The 14,552-nt window shown below is 56.0% G+C and overlaps 3 protein-coding genes across 3 annotated transcripts; 1 reads left to right on the top strand and 2 right to left on the bottom strand.

Moving 5' to 3' along the window:
* Positions 1 to 809: 809 nt before the first annotated feature.
* Positions 810 to 2,329, bottom strand: COL26b_004832 (uncharacterized protein; the record flags this gene model as incomplete). Its single annotated transcript, XM_053177695.1, has 2 exons — positions 810 to 1,943; positions 1,997 to 2,329. 2 exons carry the CDS (start codon positions 2,327 to 2,329, stop codon positions 810 to 812), a joined length of 1,467 nt encoding a protein of 488 aa, XP_053038407.1.
* A 1,447-nt stretch (positions 2,330 to 3,776) lies between these two features.
* Positions 3,777 to 4,820, bottom strand: COL26b_004831 (uncharacterized protein; the record flags this gene model as incomplete). Its single annotated transcript, XM_053177694.1, has 1 exon — positions 3,777 to 4,820. One exon carries the CDS (start codon positions 4,818 to 4,820, stop codon positions 3,777 to 3,779), a length of 1,044 nt encoding a protein of 347 aa, XP_053038406.1.
* Positions 4,821 to 11,882: 7,062 nt separating this feature from the next.
* Positions 11,883 to 12,692, top strand: COL26b_004830 (uncharacterized protein; the record flags this gene model as incomplete). The annotated part of the gene is made up of 2 exons (XM_053177693.1): positions 11,883 to 11,950; positions 12,014 to 12,692. 2 exons carry the CDS (start codon positions 11,883 to 11,885, stop codon positions 12,690 to 12,692), a joined length of 747 nt encoding a protein of 248 aa, XP_053038405.1.
* Between the last annotated feature and the right edge of the window lie 1,860 nt (positions 12,693 to 14,552).

Below are 14,552 nucleotides of genomic sequence, written 5' to 3'. Positions count from 1 at the left end.
TGGCGTTTGGATCAGCACTAATCTCAGGGACAGCCTTTCAGCTGCGTCTAGAAGCTGAAAGGGTCCAAGGTGAGCGGTAGTTTGTGCATCGCAATGCAACGATGCTCTCTCTTCCCAGTGCGGGTGTTGCGATGAAGTGATGCAGGATGCTTGGATGAATGTGGGTTGAATGGATGGAAACCGGACGAGAAGAAGGGATGTCGTGCGATCTTTCGAGAGGGAAGATCCTACCAAGGTTTTTGTTGCCGAGGGGGAGCCTGTGGCAGGAGGAATCTTCCAGGTCCAGGCGGGTTATTTTTGTCCGCGCTGGAATTCTGCCCCTAAATGACGTCGCTTGGTAGCGAAACCTAAAAACCCGCCGCCGCACCTCCACTGGCCATCATCGCGACGCCCATTGGACGCAGACTGAATGGCTGAGATTAAGCTCTCGGTTGGTGCCGCATAGCCGGTCCAAGCTTCTCCTCACATGTGGGTGTTTTTGAAGTGCGGCCAATGATGGTGAAAAAGCTGTCAGTCTAGACTCTGGAGAAAACTTCAAGCTTTTGCCTAGACAATTCTCCAGATCTCTGTCGGGTTTGGGTGCCGATAGAGGTTGGCAGTGTGGACCAAGGCTGCGCTCTCGGCAAGGCTAAGTGTTGGAGGAAGTGGCTGTTCATCATTGCTTGTGGCCGTCTAATCCTGAATTCTACATACTTCCTCACGAATCCCATCCAATCCTTAGTAAACCGTCAACCAAAAGATAGCGATACCTCCAAACACCAAGTAACCAAACACCCCAAGAATAGAAATGAAGATAGAAATGGAAGCCATTAGACGCCGTTGCCGGCGACGATGGTGTAAGTCTCGCTGCTGTCTCCCTTGCACGCCGCAGTGACCAACCGCCCGTTGTTTCCGGGAACGACGCAGGTGGCCTTGTCGTTGACGGGAGTCCAGACGAAGGTATTGCCCGTGATCTTGACCAGCTGTCCGGTGTTCGTGAGCCCCTCGCCAGCGGCGCGTCCACCGCACGAGAACATGGTGACGGTATCGCCGTCAGCCCGGCGCCCGTCGGTGCTGACGCACCCGTTCGTCAGGCTGCTCACAACCAGCGCCGCGCCGTCCTTGCCGTCGTTGTGCTTGCCCTTGGTCACAATGTCGAACTGTTCGTTGGCCGCCCCGCTGCACTCCACGAGCGAGACCGGGATGAGGTTCTGGCGGAAGTCGCCGGCTGTGGGGTCGATGAAGAGGCACTGGCCGTTGGACGCGCGGATGAAGGCTTTAGTGAACGAGCGAGTCGCGGTGTTGTCGAATTCGTTGGCCTCGGCCGCCGCGGTCGGGTTGAGAGTGCCGCCGGCGCGGGAGACGGGGACGGGGGTCGTGGGGTTCGAGGCGGGGATGTTGCCGTTCTTGGCGCCGTTGTCACCGCCGGTTCCGGCTGCCGGGGCGGCGGATGAGGCTGGTGCAGCGGCAGCAGGGGCGGTCGTCTCGGGCTTCGCGGTTGCGGCAGGTGCCTCGGCGTTTCCTTGGCCAGGCTTGACGGTTTCCGTGGCGGTCATGGTAATGGTGGCATCCTCGCCGCCGCATCCCCCCGCAGCAGGGGCCTCAGTTGCAGCCGGAGCAGCATTCGAGGATTCCGGCTTCTGAGCGCCATTCTGCCCGTCATTGTTGGTGTTTCCGTTGCCTCCAGTAGCACCCCCAGCACTGCCGGCCGCTCCCCCAAAGGTGAAGGCCTGGTTTTGGTCACTGGCGTTGCAATCCGCAATGTCCACGACTGCACCCTTGACGGTAAAGCACTTGCCCTTGTCGTTCTCGGGCTGCAATGCCAGCGGGCCAGCACCGCCACTGAAGGTGAAGAGCTGCGAGTTGGTCACCTGGCCTCCACCATCCGCTCGTCCGCCGCAGGAGAAGAGCAGGACCTGGTTTCCTGCCGCGCGGCGAGGGTCGAAGTTAGCGCAAGCTTGCGTCTGTTCGATGTTAGTGACCATCTCTGGAATGCGGTATTGGGAACGTGACTCACCAAACTGCTGACAATGAGCGCCGAGCCCGCCTGGTCATTGTGCTTTCCAGCTGTAATGACGTCCCAGCCCTCGCCGTCCTTGGTCCCGCACTGCGCAACCTGGATGGGCGTCAGGTTCGCGCGGAAATCGCCCGACAGCTTGTCAACGAATAGACACTTCCCGTCGGCCGTCTTGATCTGGACGTTGGAGAAGGCCCGGGTAGCGGTGGCATCCCGCTGCTGGGCCTCCTTGAAAGCGTCCTCGTTCAGCTCCGTGACAACTCGGCGCTGGACGGGAGTGGCGGAAACAATAGCCGCGGCGTAAGCCAACAGAAGTGCCGATCTGGAAACCATGATGACAGAAGAAAGAATGAAGGTAGGTAAAGTTGAATGAATGAGTGTTAGCGAAAGTGAATAATAGCCTGCTCAGCAGGGTTAGAGGCAAGAAGCGAATGGAGGAAAGAAAGGAATGAAGACCACGAAAAAGAACCACAGTCGATGTAGCGATGCTTCCAAAAGAGAACTCGTGGCATGGTTGGTTCGGCCGCATGGCAGACCTTATACTCAACCTCTCCTGTCGTGGGCCGCAGCCATCCGTCATCTGTCAGCCGTCATCCAAGCGCCATCCCATGAGGCCCCTCGAGAAAGCCATCGCGCCTCCCTTCATCTTGCCATCCCATGTGCATCCTGCGCGTGTTCCCCCAAAGCGCCCAGTTTGAACAGGGTTTCACGATCTTCCTGCCTGCAGCGTGGTTTCGTTTGGTGGCCTGGGCCCGACAAGTCGCGACCTGTCAGTGGGCACTAAGGTAGGTAGGCAAGGTCAGTTGGCCTGCTGTCGCCCGCAGTCACCCCTGTAGCACATCACTGAGCGGCCGTCCGAACTCGTTCAACGGGTAGCTCGGAGCTAGACCTGGTGACACAGAGACAGCCTCCGCCGTCGTCGTGCTTGGTTGCCCACTGTCGCGGTAGAGATGGAAGCTCAGGGGTTCAATTACGCGCAGGACAGGACGAGGGGGACTGTTGGTTGGGATGGCCCGGCGCGTGAAACGGCTCGTGTTGCAGGGCGGCAGATCCTGAAGGGATGGCGCGGTGCTCGTGGCGGAGAGATGAGACGGAAAAGGGAAAAACGGGAGAAATCCCATCGCGGTGAGAATTAAGATAAGGTCCGCGCTTGTTCGACCCCTGCCTCCTGGGGAAATGATTGGACGGGAGGGCTGCCGGGCGCGTGGGGTCTCGGTCGGTGCCGGCGGGCGGGGGCTTGGTGGGCGCTTGCCGGACTGTCGGGCCATCATCCACGTACCTTAACTTGAGGTGGTGTAGAACCCAGCTTGCGGGTGCTACTTTAAAATGGCCATGTGCCTGGAGATCTATTCAAGCTTAATGTTTGACTTGAGCCTCGTCAGACAAGCGCTTGTGTGACGCGGGTGTTGCAGTGTCAGTCGGGAAATTGCCTCTAGCATTTCTCGGCCATGCCATCGATGACATCGACGAGTAGCACATACGGGATTGATGCAGCGGTGGTCTCCGAACGCGCGTAGAATATTTATAAGGATTATTAGTATTATTTAGATTGTGACATTTCAGTTCGTCATCAATCATCATTGCATATACATAGCTAAGCTCAATGCTCCCATCATTTTAGACTCCTGTCATCCCATATTGACTTGACGTAGTTCATTGCGTCCCCATTCTATCATACGCTGGATGCCGACCTTAATGCGGCTTTGGCGGTGGGACCCAGTACCTTTGAAGAGCGAGTTAGCGGACAGGTGTGATCATCAAGGCATTCAAGATCGGGTACTCACTTGCCGTATAACGCATTCCATCCAGCTTGCACCAGGCTGTCTTTTCCTGAACGGTCGCCGGAACCAGTCCAGTACATCAGGCCACCAAGCTTCTTCATCTTGGCGTAGTTCGCCTTGAGTGTCACAACTCTCGGCGTGTCGAAAGTGACGAAGCCGTTCACCGGGTCGACGTACGAAGCAGCGATGGCCGTCTCGTCAACGGATGCCTTGTCGACCCACTCCTGCGGTAACTCGCTGTAGTCCATTTCGCCCGAGCCTGTCGGGCTCTGTCCAGGGCCCTTGGCCGACGGGAACGTACGCGCGTAGACGGGAATTCCCATGACGATCTTCCGGCTGGGGAATCCATTGGCCGTCAGGTACTCGACGCCGTCTGAACAAGCAAGCTTCAGCTCCGCATCCTTGGTAGCCAGCGTTGACGAGGCAAAGAGCTGGGCGTGGTTGCCAGAGACGGAAGCCCAGGGACCCGTCAGGTCGTAGCACATGAGGTTCATGTAGTCGAGCACAGCGGCCGCCCGCTTCGCGTCAAAGTTCCTCAGCGTCCACTGCGCCGGCGGGAGCGCTGAGGTGAGCTGATACCTGCCTGCCGGCATCTCGGCACGGACGGCTTCGAGGAGGGCAATGTAGTTGCTCCCCATGGTCGGGTCGGTAGGATGCTCCCAGTCAATGTCGACACCATTGAACTGGTACTTGTCGACGAACTCGTGGATTGCCTTTGCGAAGCGGGTGCGGGCTTCGGCGCTTGCTGCCATGACGGGGAACTCCCTGCTGTTGTTGGCACCGCCAACGGAGATGAGGGTCTTGAGACCAGGGTTTGCCGCCTTCACCTTGGCCAAAGCCATGAGAGCGCCCGGCGAGCCGTCAACCACCAAATCATTGTCGGCGTGGCTGTCAATGGCCTGCAGAGACCCGTCCGTGTTGACTCCAATGAAGGAGTACAGGACGTGAGTGACCAGGTTCAGCTCCATCTTGGCAGGCGTCTGGCCCTTGTAGGCGTGCCAATTGGGGTAGTAGATCATGTTGACGAAGCCGTTGTCGCACATGACGGGCTGTATGAAGCTGGAGACTGTGATGATGCTGAAGATGAAGAATGCCAGGCGGCTCAGCGATGTCGATGTTGATGTTGATGGGGCGGCGCGGGGGAGGGGGAGGGGTGGCCTGGCGGCCGTCGCGGGAGCTGCCGTCATTTTGTAGGGGTCGTCCTGGGGCGCTGTGGGGTACTGACGTCGTGGGCTTAGGGGCTGTGCCTGCCGTCCTTCCCGCTGTCTGGTGCCTGAACAGCTCGCTATTGGGGGAGAGCTACAGCTGTGTGTGGGGCGCTGAGCTGACCAGGTGAGGCGGCACGGGGAACTTCTGCCGGAAGGAGAACGTAAGTCCTTCCTTCCACCTTCAAGAACCTGTTTTCAGGAGACGTCCTTTCAGAATTTTTCTTCTGGAACGTGTCGACAACCGATTTTCTACTTGACAGAATTCCGTTTCCGTGCTTCGAAACAGAGATTCTTATACCGGCGTCGAGGTGAGATCGCCTCCGAACCCGACAGTCCAGCGCCGAGAGTTCTTGATTGACGATTTGATTGCCAGCAGATATCCGGGCGAGACAGAGGTCGTGAATTCCGGAATATGCAGCCCCGAATTAGTCGCTTCGGCCTTTGCTGAGCGATGACACCTTGAGACGCGGCACAGTGATTGCAAACGCGGAGACCAAACGGCCGTCGTCTTGATCGGGCGGGACGGTAGATCGGCTGCTAGACCGCAATCGTCTTGTCTTGTCAACTCGTGTCAACTCCTCAACTAAACCACCAAGACCGTGCGGCAAGCAACAAACGAGAGAATAGAACAGAAAAGAGAGGCTGGTTATGGGCCAAAGATCCAAGAGATTGCCCTTTTACTTATAAGGGACGAACAACCGCTAGGTGCACGATGTCGACTCTCCGACTTGGCGAGGTCCATGCCCTCAGGACAAGCCCACGATGCCCGCTTCACCTTCAGAGGCGCATGCAGGACGGACGATGCCATGGTCATGACAGCACGAAGGGCTGAGAGGGAAGCTCTCGGTCGCCCCCCAACATCAGAATGCCTTTACGGATGCGCACCAGGAATAACAACACGGCATGCGGTCAGCATCCGCTCAGGGACATCAGCCATATTCGGTGCCTGGAAGGCATCGTGAAGTTGGCAGTCGCCATCGACCGCCCACGGATTCGAAATTGCAGCTTTTCGGCTGATGCATTTTACCGGCAGAATTCGACTCTGCATATGGCGGGAGCACGCAATCCAGGTACCGCGTTTAGACGGATGGTATTGGTGGCATCGAGGCACTTGCAGGAACCGCATATTGGGGTGACATTGACATCTCGGCGTCAAGTACGACAACAATCAGAACGAAACCGCCAAGAAAGCCGTGCTGATGACTCTGGTTGATCAACTTGAAGACCGCTGGACGTCCGGAATTCGCGCTTTTGTGGCAGTACCATTGGAGCAAACGAAGTCGGGCCTTCGCGTTATCTGCGATCGCGGCCAAGAAGAAGGGCAATGGGTCGTTTGATTTGACTCTCTTCCATCGAGGTCCAGACCTGTGGAAGGTAGCTTACGACAAGCTCGCATTATTGCTACAACAACAGCCACGGAAGGAGCAAGGCGTTTGCTGACCGAGGCCTGAGCGAGCTGACGATGCCCAATTCATCGTGACTACGATCCGTCGATTGGCACGGCCCAAGATCTCCGCAAGCCACCGGTAAGACCTCAGAGTCAAAAGTTGTCAGCTTTCAAGCAAAGCAGGCCAAGAGAGAATTAGCAACAAGCATCTAAGTCTCAGAGAGTGCACTGCCGTCGAGGTGCGGTCCTTTTGTGCGGGGCCTCCTTTCTTCTTTCAAGCGTTTCCCAACGAGATTCTATGTTCACGAGAGAGTCAATTATCTACTTGATGGCGGCTGATGTATCCGCGAGCAGAGAATGGTAACAAATCGTTTCAAGGGAAACAGCAAGCCGATGGAGTTCATCCTCACCAATCGTCGACGACCCGCGGTGCTTCAATTGGCAACGTTTGATGGCCATCTGTGTCACGGATGCGACGATGTTTTCTGTGGAAAATGGCTTGGTTCATGGGCTGAATCTCTCCAAATCCCTCATGGCAAGACTTGTCACATCACCCTCAACCTTCATCTCCGTAAACTGACGCAGTGTCGATGCAGTATTTCGGGCATGATAGACACGAGTACCACTTCTCTCATGCCGAGCACGACTATCCCTCTGGCAGCCCTCTATTAGCAATCCAGAGATCAGACGCTGTGCAGGTTCCTCCCAACTGCAGCATATCGGAAAACCACATCGGGGCTTGGAATACTTCGTGTGGAGGATGAGCTAGAACCATGCGGATTCTCAGAACACGCCTGCGCCATTGGCGGAACGAGAGGTGCGGGCTACGCTATGATTCTAGCTCACCCGACGATGCGGACGAGCGTTACCAAAAAGGATGCACACTCGAGTGTGGTTGAGCATATCTCCATTCCCGTTGAGGAGACCGGCGACCCCAAGGATCGTGCCATTCTTGCGCACCGGAGAACAGCGGACCTTCTGGACTGATGCGGACGTCCGCGTCGGCTCCGTGTAAACCACGAGTGCGCAACCACGTTCTTCTGCACTGCTAGCCGTGGTTCTCGACATGCATTTTCGGCGCTATGTTCAGTCTAAGCTGGGTGACAACACAAGCGGAAGACACCAGCGGCCAGAGACAGCCATCAAACTCCCAAGACTGCATTTGGCTTCATTTGGCTTCATTTGGCTTCATGCTAGAAGAACCGCTTGGAAATTCTCGGAGTAACTGCAGTCAGTCTCGATGCCACCTTACGAATCGTGTTCGCGGTAGCAAAGCTTCGACAACGGTGCGGTGGTCTAGCGACTGTCGTATTAGCGATGTGCGCACGCGATCGTTGGGCACTGGAAGTCTGGGCGATTCTATACTACTCCTGATATGGCATCGAAACTTTCATCAACTCGTTTTGAATTGTCGCATGAGGTCCAGAAAATAGCATTCGGCGCTGAGCCGATGGCAATGTGGTTCTGGCTTGACTCGTTAAGGGGTTCGTATTGGGCTGTCAATTTCTAAACGAAGACGTCTTGGCAAACTATGCGGTGCGGATCTTGAAACCTCATTGTCTTTGATTCAGATGCGCGTCTTGGCGACATCGGGGTATCCGGTGAAAACGAGGATATGTTCCCGGCGGACGGTGGACTACTCCGCACTGAACCGGACTCTTGGGGCCGTTGTCTCTGATGATGGCGTTGGTGGTGGCAGCCGTCTACCATGCCGCCGCCCGTCATTCAACCCGGCTGTCGATCTCGGGCAACAGCAGGATCCCGTGAACCGAATGCTACTTCGTCAGCTCACCGTTTGTGTCCAATCGCCTCATCAGTTACCAAGACACCGTTATTCGACAATTGATCTGGGCAAAGGAGATCAAGCCGGGCGATGCCATTACGAGAACCAACACCACGCCTGACGTGTTCTTGCATCGTGAGGAGAAGCCGCCCGCTCTTCCCTCAACACGGGGCTGACGTCAAACCAGGTCTTGTCCTATGTCTCAGAAACAATATGTCTCCACTCGGCCCGCCGAAGGGAATGACGGTCGCATTCGTTCTCGAGGCGTCGTTTTCACGGGGATACCTGGGGTACCATTGTGCTCTCACCACAGTCTCAGCCCGACGGTCGTCATTTCTTTTTAGTGGTCTCGCGAAGGAAAGCCTGGCCGCGGAACTGCAAGCTGACGAGTGCGGTCTGGAAAAGTCGCCTGATCCTGTCTGCAGTATATTCAGTCTTACAGTCTGCAGATGCAAACAAGCATACATAACGGCTGCCGATCGTGAGCATGGGGAAGATGCGTCGGTAGTTGCTTCATTGCGCGGGCAGCCTGATTGATGACCTTCAGCGAGAAGATGAGATGCCGCGCCGGGTCAGCACGTCCTCCCTCCCTCTCCTCCGGGGCCCTTTGTTGTCTTGTCGATGCATCACAAACCGGGAAATCAGCGCACCCTCGGCAGTGGTGGCACCAAGACCAACGGGACCAACACACCAACACACCAACACACCAACACACAATCACACGCAGACGCAGTGCGATGCGGGGTTCCGACGGGCTGGGGTCGCCCCTGGCAAGGTTGTCTAGCTTTTATCAGCCAAGAGTCTTGGCCCCCAAAGATGGAAACCTCTGAAATTTAGGGGACCCAGGGCCTTGAGTCTGATGTCGCAGTCGCAGACCCAGCATCATGGTTCTATTTTGCCGGCGCACGAAATGATTTCTCCAATCCCCGTCCCAAAGTCAAAGTTTAAGCGGTTCAACCAGTCGGCAGAGAGCGAAAATAACCATGTTCAGGTTCATCTTTTGTTCCGCCATGATGGTGGCGTAGAGCGCTACGCTTGTTTCAGCCTCTACCGGCTCCCGACCTCCCTCTTTTCTTGCATTTGCGCAGAGTTATGAAGGCAGACGAACTGCATCGGCGAGTGGGCAGAGAACTGAAAACTTGCTCTGGCCTGCAGCAAACTGCAGCTATGCAGCAGCACCGAACTGCTCGAGAACATGCGCTCACGGTCTGCATCCGGTGCGAAAACGCGAGCAGGGATTATTCTCACCCGACCGTCAGCAGCTGCGCAGCAAGCACACAGAACAGCAAGCCGAAGCAGAAGCAATTTGCACTGTAGCCTACCTACGAGTCTTCGGCGTCCAAGACATTCCCCATCAGCTCAACACGTCCCGCTCACTCAGCAATGATGGATGGAAATCCACAAGTCGCCTCTGCCAAGTCACTATGCAGACCGAGAGACCCGATCCTTGACTTGGGGCTGAAAAGCTTCATGGTCTGGGAGAGCTAAGAGGGTCTGACTCGCCGCAAGTCGCTGCCGTCGACGCTGGGCAGACTGATGACACGACAGGCCAAGCTTTCGGTCGCACCATGACAGGTCTGAAAGAAGGAGGCACTTTTGGCGCTCTATGCGCCCGGTGGAGGAGCCAAGATTTCCGTCCCAACGTTCGCCTTGCTCTGTACGGATGAGTTGCGACATCTTCAAGGCGAGAGAGGGCACATCTCACATCCCATGACGAATGGACCCAACATTAGTTGCACAACAGACTCGTATTCCACGCCCGGCCGAGTCCTCTTCTGGGCTCCGGGGTCCAGAAGGCTTTGGGACGATCACCATTCAAGACCTTCGAGTGACCAGTGACAGCGGTTGCTTAGGCCTTGGCATACGTTCCGATGCATTAGCACACTCACCGACCACAACACTTTGAGTGTGGTAGACGCCGGGCCTTTGGCCGTCCCGGGACGACTCATCGTTCAGCCTGCTGCCGTCTGACATAGCACACCGTCTTATCTTGCCTTCTTTTCTTTCCTTTTCCCCTTTCGAACCCACGCGCTGGAAAATACGTAGCGTTACCGCATCGTGGGCGCACGTTGTTGGCGCTAGCGCTAAGATGTTAACCTTGCCATCCGTTCCATCCCACCTCGAAGCGAAGTCGACTAAGATAATCCCAGATAATCAGCGGGACGATCTATCATTATCCGCGGTGGGCTGTCAGGCATCCGCATCCCGCCGCCCACATTTCCTCCACGCCTCGAGGTCCTTTTCAGCCCGACGGCGCATTCGCAATGGGGCGATGAGGGGGAGAGATGGATTAAGCGCGAGAGAGCCTCTGACTCCCTTTCCGTTCTCTCAAGGACCTGGTTCGGCAATCGATTCGCGCTATTGCCGTATCACCTAAGCAGCATCAGCAGCAGCAGATGCAACCGCGCCACACTGCAGCGTCCGTGTTGTTGCGACTTCCGACTTCCTCTGGCGGCCTTGGTGCCATTGGGCATGCTCCCCTCAGCACAAGCATTTTCTGCGACGAGAACATGTTTCCGTGCTGCGACAACGACCCCGTGAGAGGCCACCACCCCAAGTTTCCAACAAACCCCTTGAGCAAGGAACCAGCACAATAGAGGGCTTCGAAAGGCCTCGGTATGGTTTGGCAGTTCCGTCGGTTTCTTGGTACTGGGACCATCGTCAGGAGATACGAACTACGGTCTTTCTCCCGCAGCGGCGTTCCAATAGCCTCCACAAGTTGCCATGGTCCATCCCGAGACAGCAACGACGTGCGCTTGTGGCTGACTCCACCCTGCCAAAGTTTCGCGCTGATCCCTGTGTTCCCTTGCGGTGCGGCGTGGACGTCAACGTTCGACCAACACTCTTTCAGTCGAGCACACACACTCCTTTCAACTCCGTTTACCTAGTGCCGTTCGTGCCCATCCCAGCCATCTCTGACGGACGAACCTGGATGCCTAGTTTTCAACTGTGCCGCACTCTTTGGCCGACTTACAAGCTATCCCTGTCGACGTTGACGGAATGACAGACATTCGCACCCCAGGCTCGGGCGTGGTTCATCCCCACTCCTCCGCCATATTGACAATCTCTCCTTCTCCGATCCCGCGTCGTCTACCTACGGAAACCAGCTGCATACAGCCCATGACCATGGAATTCCGTCAGCTTAGAAGTCTCTAAGCCCTCTTGACGTCAAAACGTACAGCACATTGCACATATCCTCCCACCGCTGGTCCTCTGTTACCCCAGCTTGCCTTGCTCGGGCTCTCGTATCGGAGCCTCATCGGGTCTTTTCCTTCATGCCCCGCCAAGATCATCAAGGCGCCCCAGGGCTGAACGGACCAGGGCCTTGAAGCAAGTTCAGAGGGGAAGCAGACCGTCATCGTCCCGTTCTCTCAATTTTCTAGGTGCGATTGGGTAAGGCAATCTATCCGCCCCTCCGTGACCAGGCTGTGTATGGTTCTCTAACCGGAGACACCTTGGAGTCTATTCTGGGAGGGGCCCAACCCGACCCACGAAGGTCTTGGCTCTGGGTCCCTTCATGAACTCAGACTGGACTGTCCATGGTTCCTCATGCAGGTTTTCTCCTTTGCGTCCCATCTTGTTATAAGTTGATCCATTCTCCCCCTCGTGTTTCCGAACTTCTTGCATCTTCATCCTGCAAGCCACTCACTTTTCTTATACCCATCAGCGTCTGAGCTTTACCACAGACTGTAATTATCTGAATTCAACACAAACATCCATTTTCACAATGCAGATCACTTCCTCTCTCCTGAGCGCTGCGGCTGTCGCCGTCCTCGCCGGTACCGCAAACGCAACGTACGTCCCATAATTTCCCCTGCTCAACTGTCCAACTTTCACATGAGACTAACACCCTCTCAGCCCAGTCACCCGCCGCGCCGCTGCGGGACAGGTCGTCTCCCAGTGTTTCCAGCCCGGCCTCGTCGCACTCACCTTCGACGACGGCCCGTTCCAGTTCACCCCCCAGCTTCTCGACATCCTGAAGCAGAACGACGTCAAGGCGACCTTCTTCGTCAACGCCAACAACTTCGGCAACATCGAGACGGTGCCCAACCCCGACACCATCCGCCGCATGCGCGCCGAGGGCCACATGGTCGGCTCCCACACCGGCACCCACCCGGACCTCCAGACCATCTCGACAGCCGACCGCCAGGCCCAGATGGTGCAGGTCGAGGAGGCCACCCGCCGTATCGACGGCTTCGCGCCGCGCTACATGCGTGCGCCCTATCTCTCCTGCCAGGCCGACTGCCAGGCCGACCTCGGCGCCCTCGGCTATGTGATCGTCGACACCAACCTCGACAGCAAGGACTACGAGAACAACACCCCCGAGACCACCCACCTCAGCGCCGAGAAGTTCAACAACGAGCTCAGTGCCGACGTCGGTGCCAACTCGTACATTGTTCTCTCCCACGACGTTCACGAGCAGACCGTCGTTTCGCTCGTGCAGAAGATGATCGACACCCTGAAGGGCAAGGGGTACCGCGCCGTCACGGTCGGCGAGTGCCTTGGCGATGCTCCCGAGAACTGGTACAAGGCCTAGATGAGAGGCGACGTTTTCTTGCTTATGATACCCTTACGGCTCTCGAGGACACAAAAGAGGTTCTCGGAAGGGGCACGGGAGGGAACAGTTTGATTCCGAGAGCGCATTTTGGTTTTCTCTTTTTCGGTTCTGCTATGTCCTGGCTTGTACATACCCATAGACGTATACCACAGTCACATCAAGTCATGGGTGGGCATGGAGCGGCGCCAGGAAACAACGTAAATATTTCTTCTTCGTCGGAGATACCATATATCTATTACAGTAATTAGATGAGAAGCCCCGTACTTTCAACTATTTCTCAGTGTCAACCCCTTCGTGAACCCGCGCTTCTTTCTGACTGAGATTAGGAGGTGGCATACGAAACTGCACCGCACAACATCACGGCCAACCCTTGCTCAGTAAGTAAGCCACAAGTTTTCTCCCAATACGTGAAGTTGGCCAGTGAGGTGATGACGTGCCCATCCTGGTCTGGACCACGCCGTGCCTGAACCCAAACGGTCCTCGACAGAACTCAAAAATTTCTTGCTTCTTTACCCCTTACCTCAGCGTTTCTTCAACAGCCCTCACGGATTACATAAACGGAACCAGACACAACACAAAGCTTGTCCTTACCTGTCTTGAACTCTGTTTCAATTTATTTATTCAATTCATTCGTTTTTCTTTTCGGGGTCTTGTGTGACTGCCCTACGAGGACGGGGACTAATGCGCCATGGCACTTGGCTTTTGGGGGAATGCATATCAATACTTGGCGAAGCATTACTATCCGCCTGCTTGTCTCGCAACGCGTTGGCGCTTGTTCTTCCTGCCGACGCAGATCTCTGTGCTGTGCACGTGTGTGAGGCCCGAGGTGCCTGGAGCTAGAGCGGTGCTCAGCCTTGAGAACTCTGTGTCTCTCAAGTAGTACGTATCGACAGTACCTCTGCAATCACCTATCAGGTCGGTGCCATTCGGGTTGCTTGGTCCCGTCGGGTTTTTAAAGTTGTACCTTGCTGCGTTAGTAACCCTCAGCTCAGCCTTGGGCGCTGGTTTGTGGGAGGGTGTCTAAAATAAGGTGCTGCGCCAAGATTCATTCCTTCTGCAATCCTTTCGGACTTCCTTGCGCGCGCGGACGCGGGCTTTATCGGATCGGGCGCGCGGGGCGGAGTAGAATGGCACTAACGCGGATGTAAGCGCTTGGGCGACCGGGGACGGGGCCGGGTGGGGCCGGGGTTTGCCCGAGTGCTGTGGTCTGCTTCGGCGGGCGTGTTGGTATTTCTCGTTGGCCCACGAGTTGAAGGATCATCAGTTTTCCCGTCGATTTATCTGAGGGATTTGTTGGAATTGCATCGATTTAGTGGCGAGGGGATTGCGAGGTCTGAAGGCTGAGCTCCATCACCGGTGCTAATTGCGCGAGCATCCTCAGGATGAGAAGTACAGTACCAAACGGCATTATCGCCACCGGGATCAGAATCAACAAAAAGCCTCCTCTCGTTCACTTGACCTTTTTGGTGCCTATTGGCGCCGTTTTGGAGCTTAGAAGCCACGCCGTCAGCTTGAGTTGGCTTGCAGAGCAAGGGCCTGGGAGACGCTGAAGTCAGCTGGAACGCTCTCGGTTTCCATGTATATATGGTTTATCATACCATATTCGATACCTTCTAGTCGTTGATTTCTTAGATCTGTTCACCTCTCGTGTAATAGCATCGGAGTATGACAATGTCTGCAACGTCTTACCAAGGTAGAGGGACCCGTAGTAGAGGCCGGTGGAGAGCTACCTTGATGCGACAGCGATGATGAAGAAGCGGCACTTCTTATCTCTGGCTTTGGGGTCATTGATCGCATTACGCAATACGGAGAGCTTTGGGTCGGGAAACACCAGCGCAT

This window comes from Colletotrichum chrysophilum (assembly GCF_026319265.1).
Source record: "Colletotrichum chrysophilum strain AFK26 chromosome Unknown scaffold_30, whole genome shotgun sequence".
Lineage (NCBI taxonomy): Eukaryota > Fungi > Ascomycota > Sordariomycetes > Glomerellales > Glomerellaceae > Colletotrichum > Colletotrichum chrysophilum.
The sequence above is the reverse complement of the archived record's forward strand: the minus strand, read 5'-3'. Positions and strand labels throughout refer to the sequence as shown.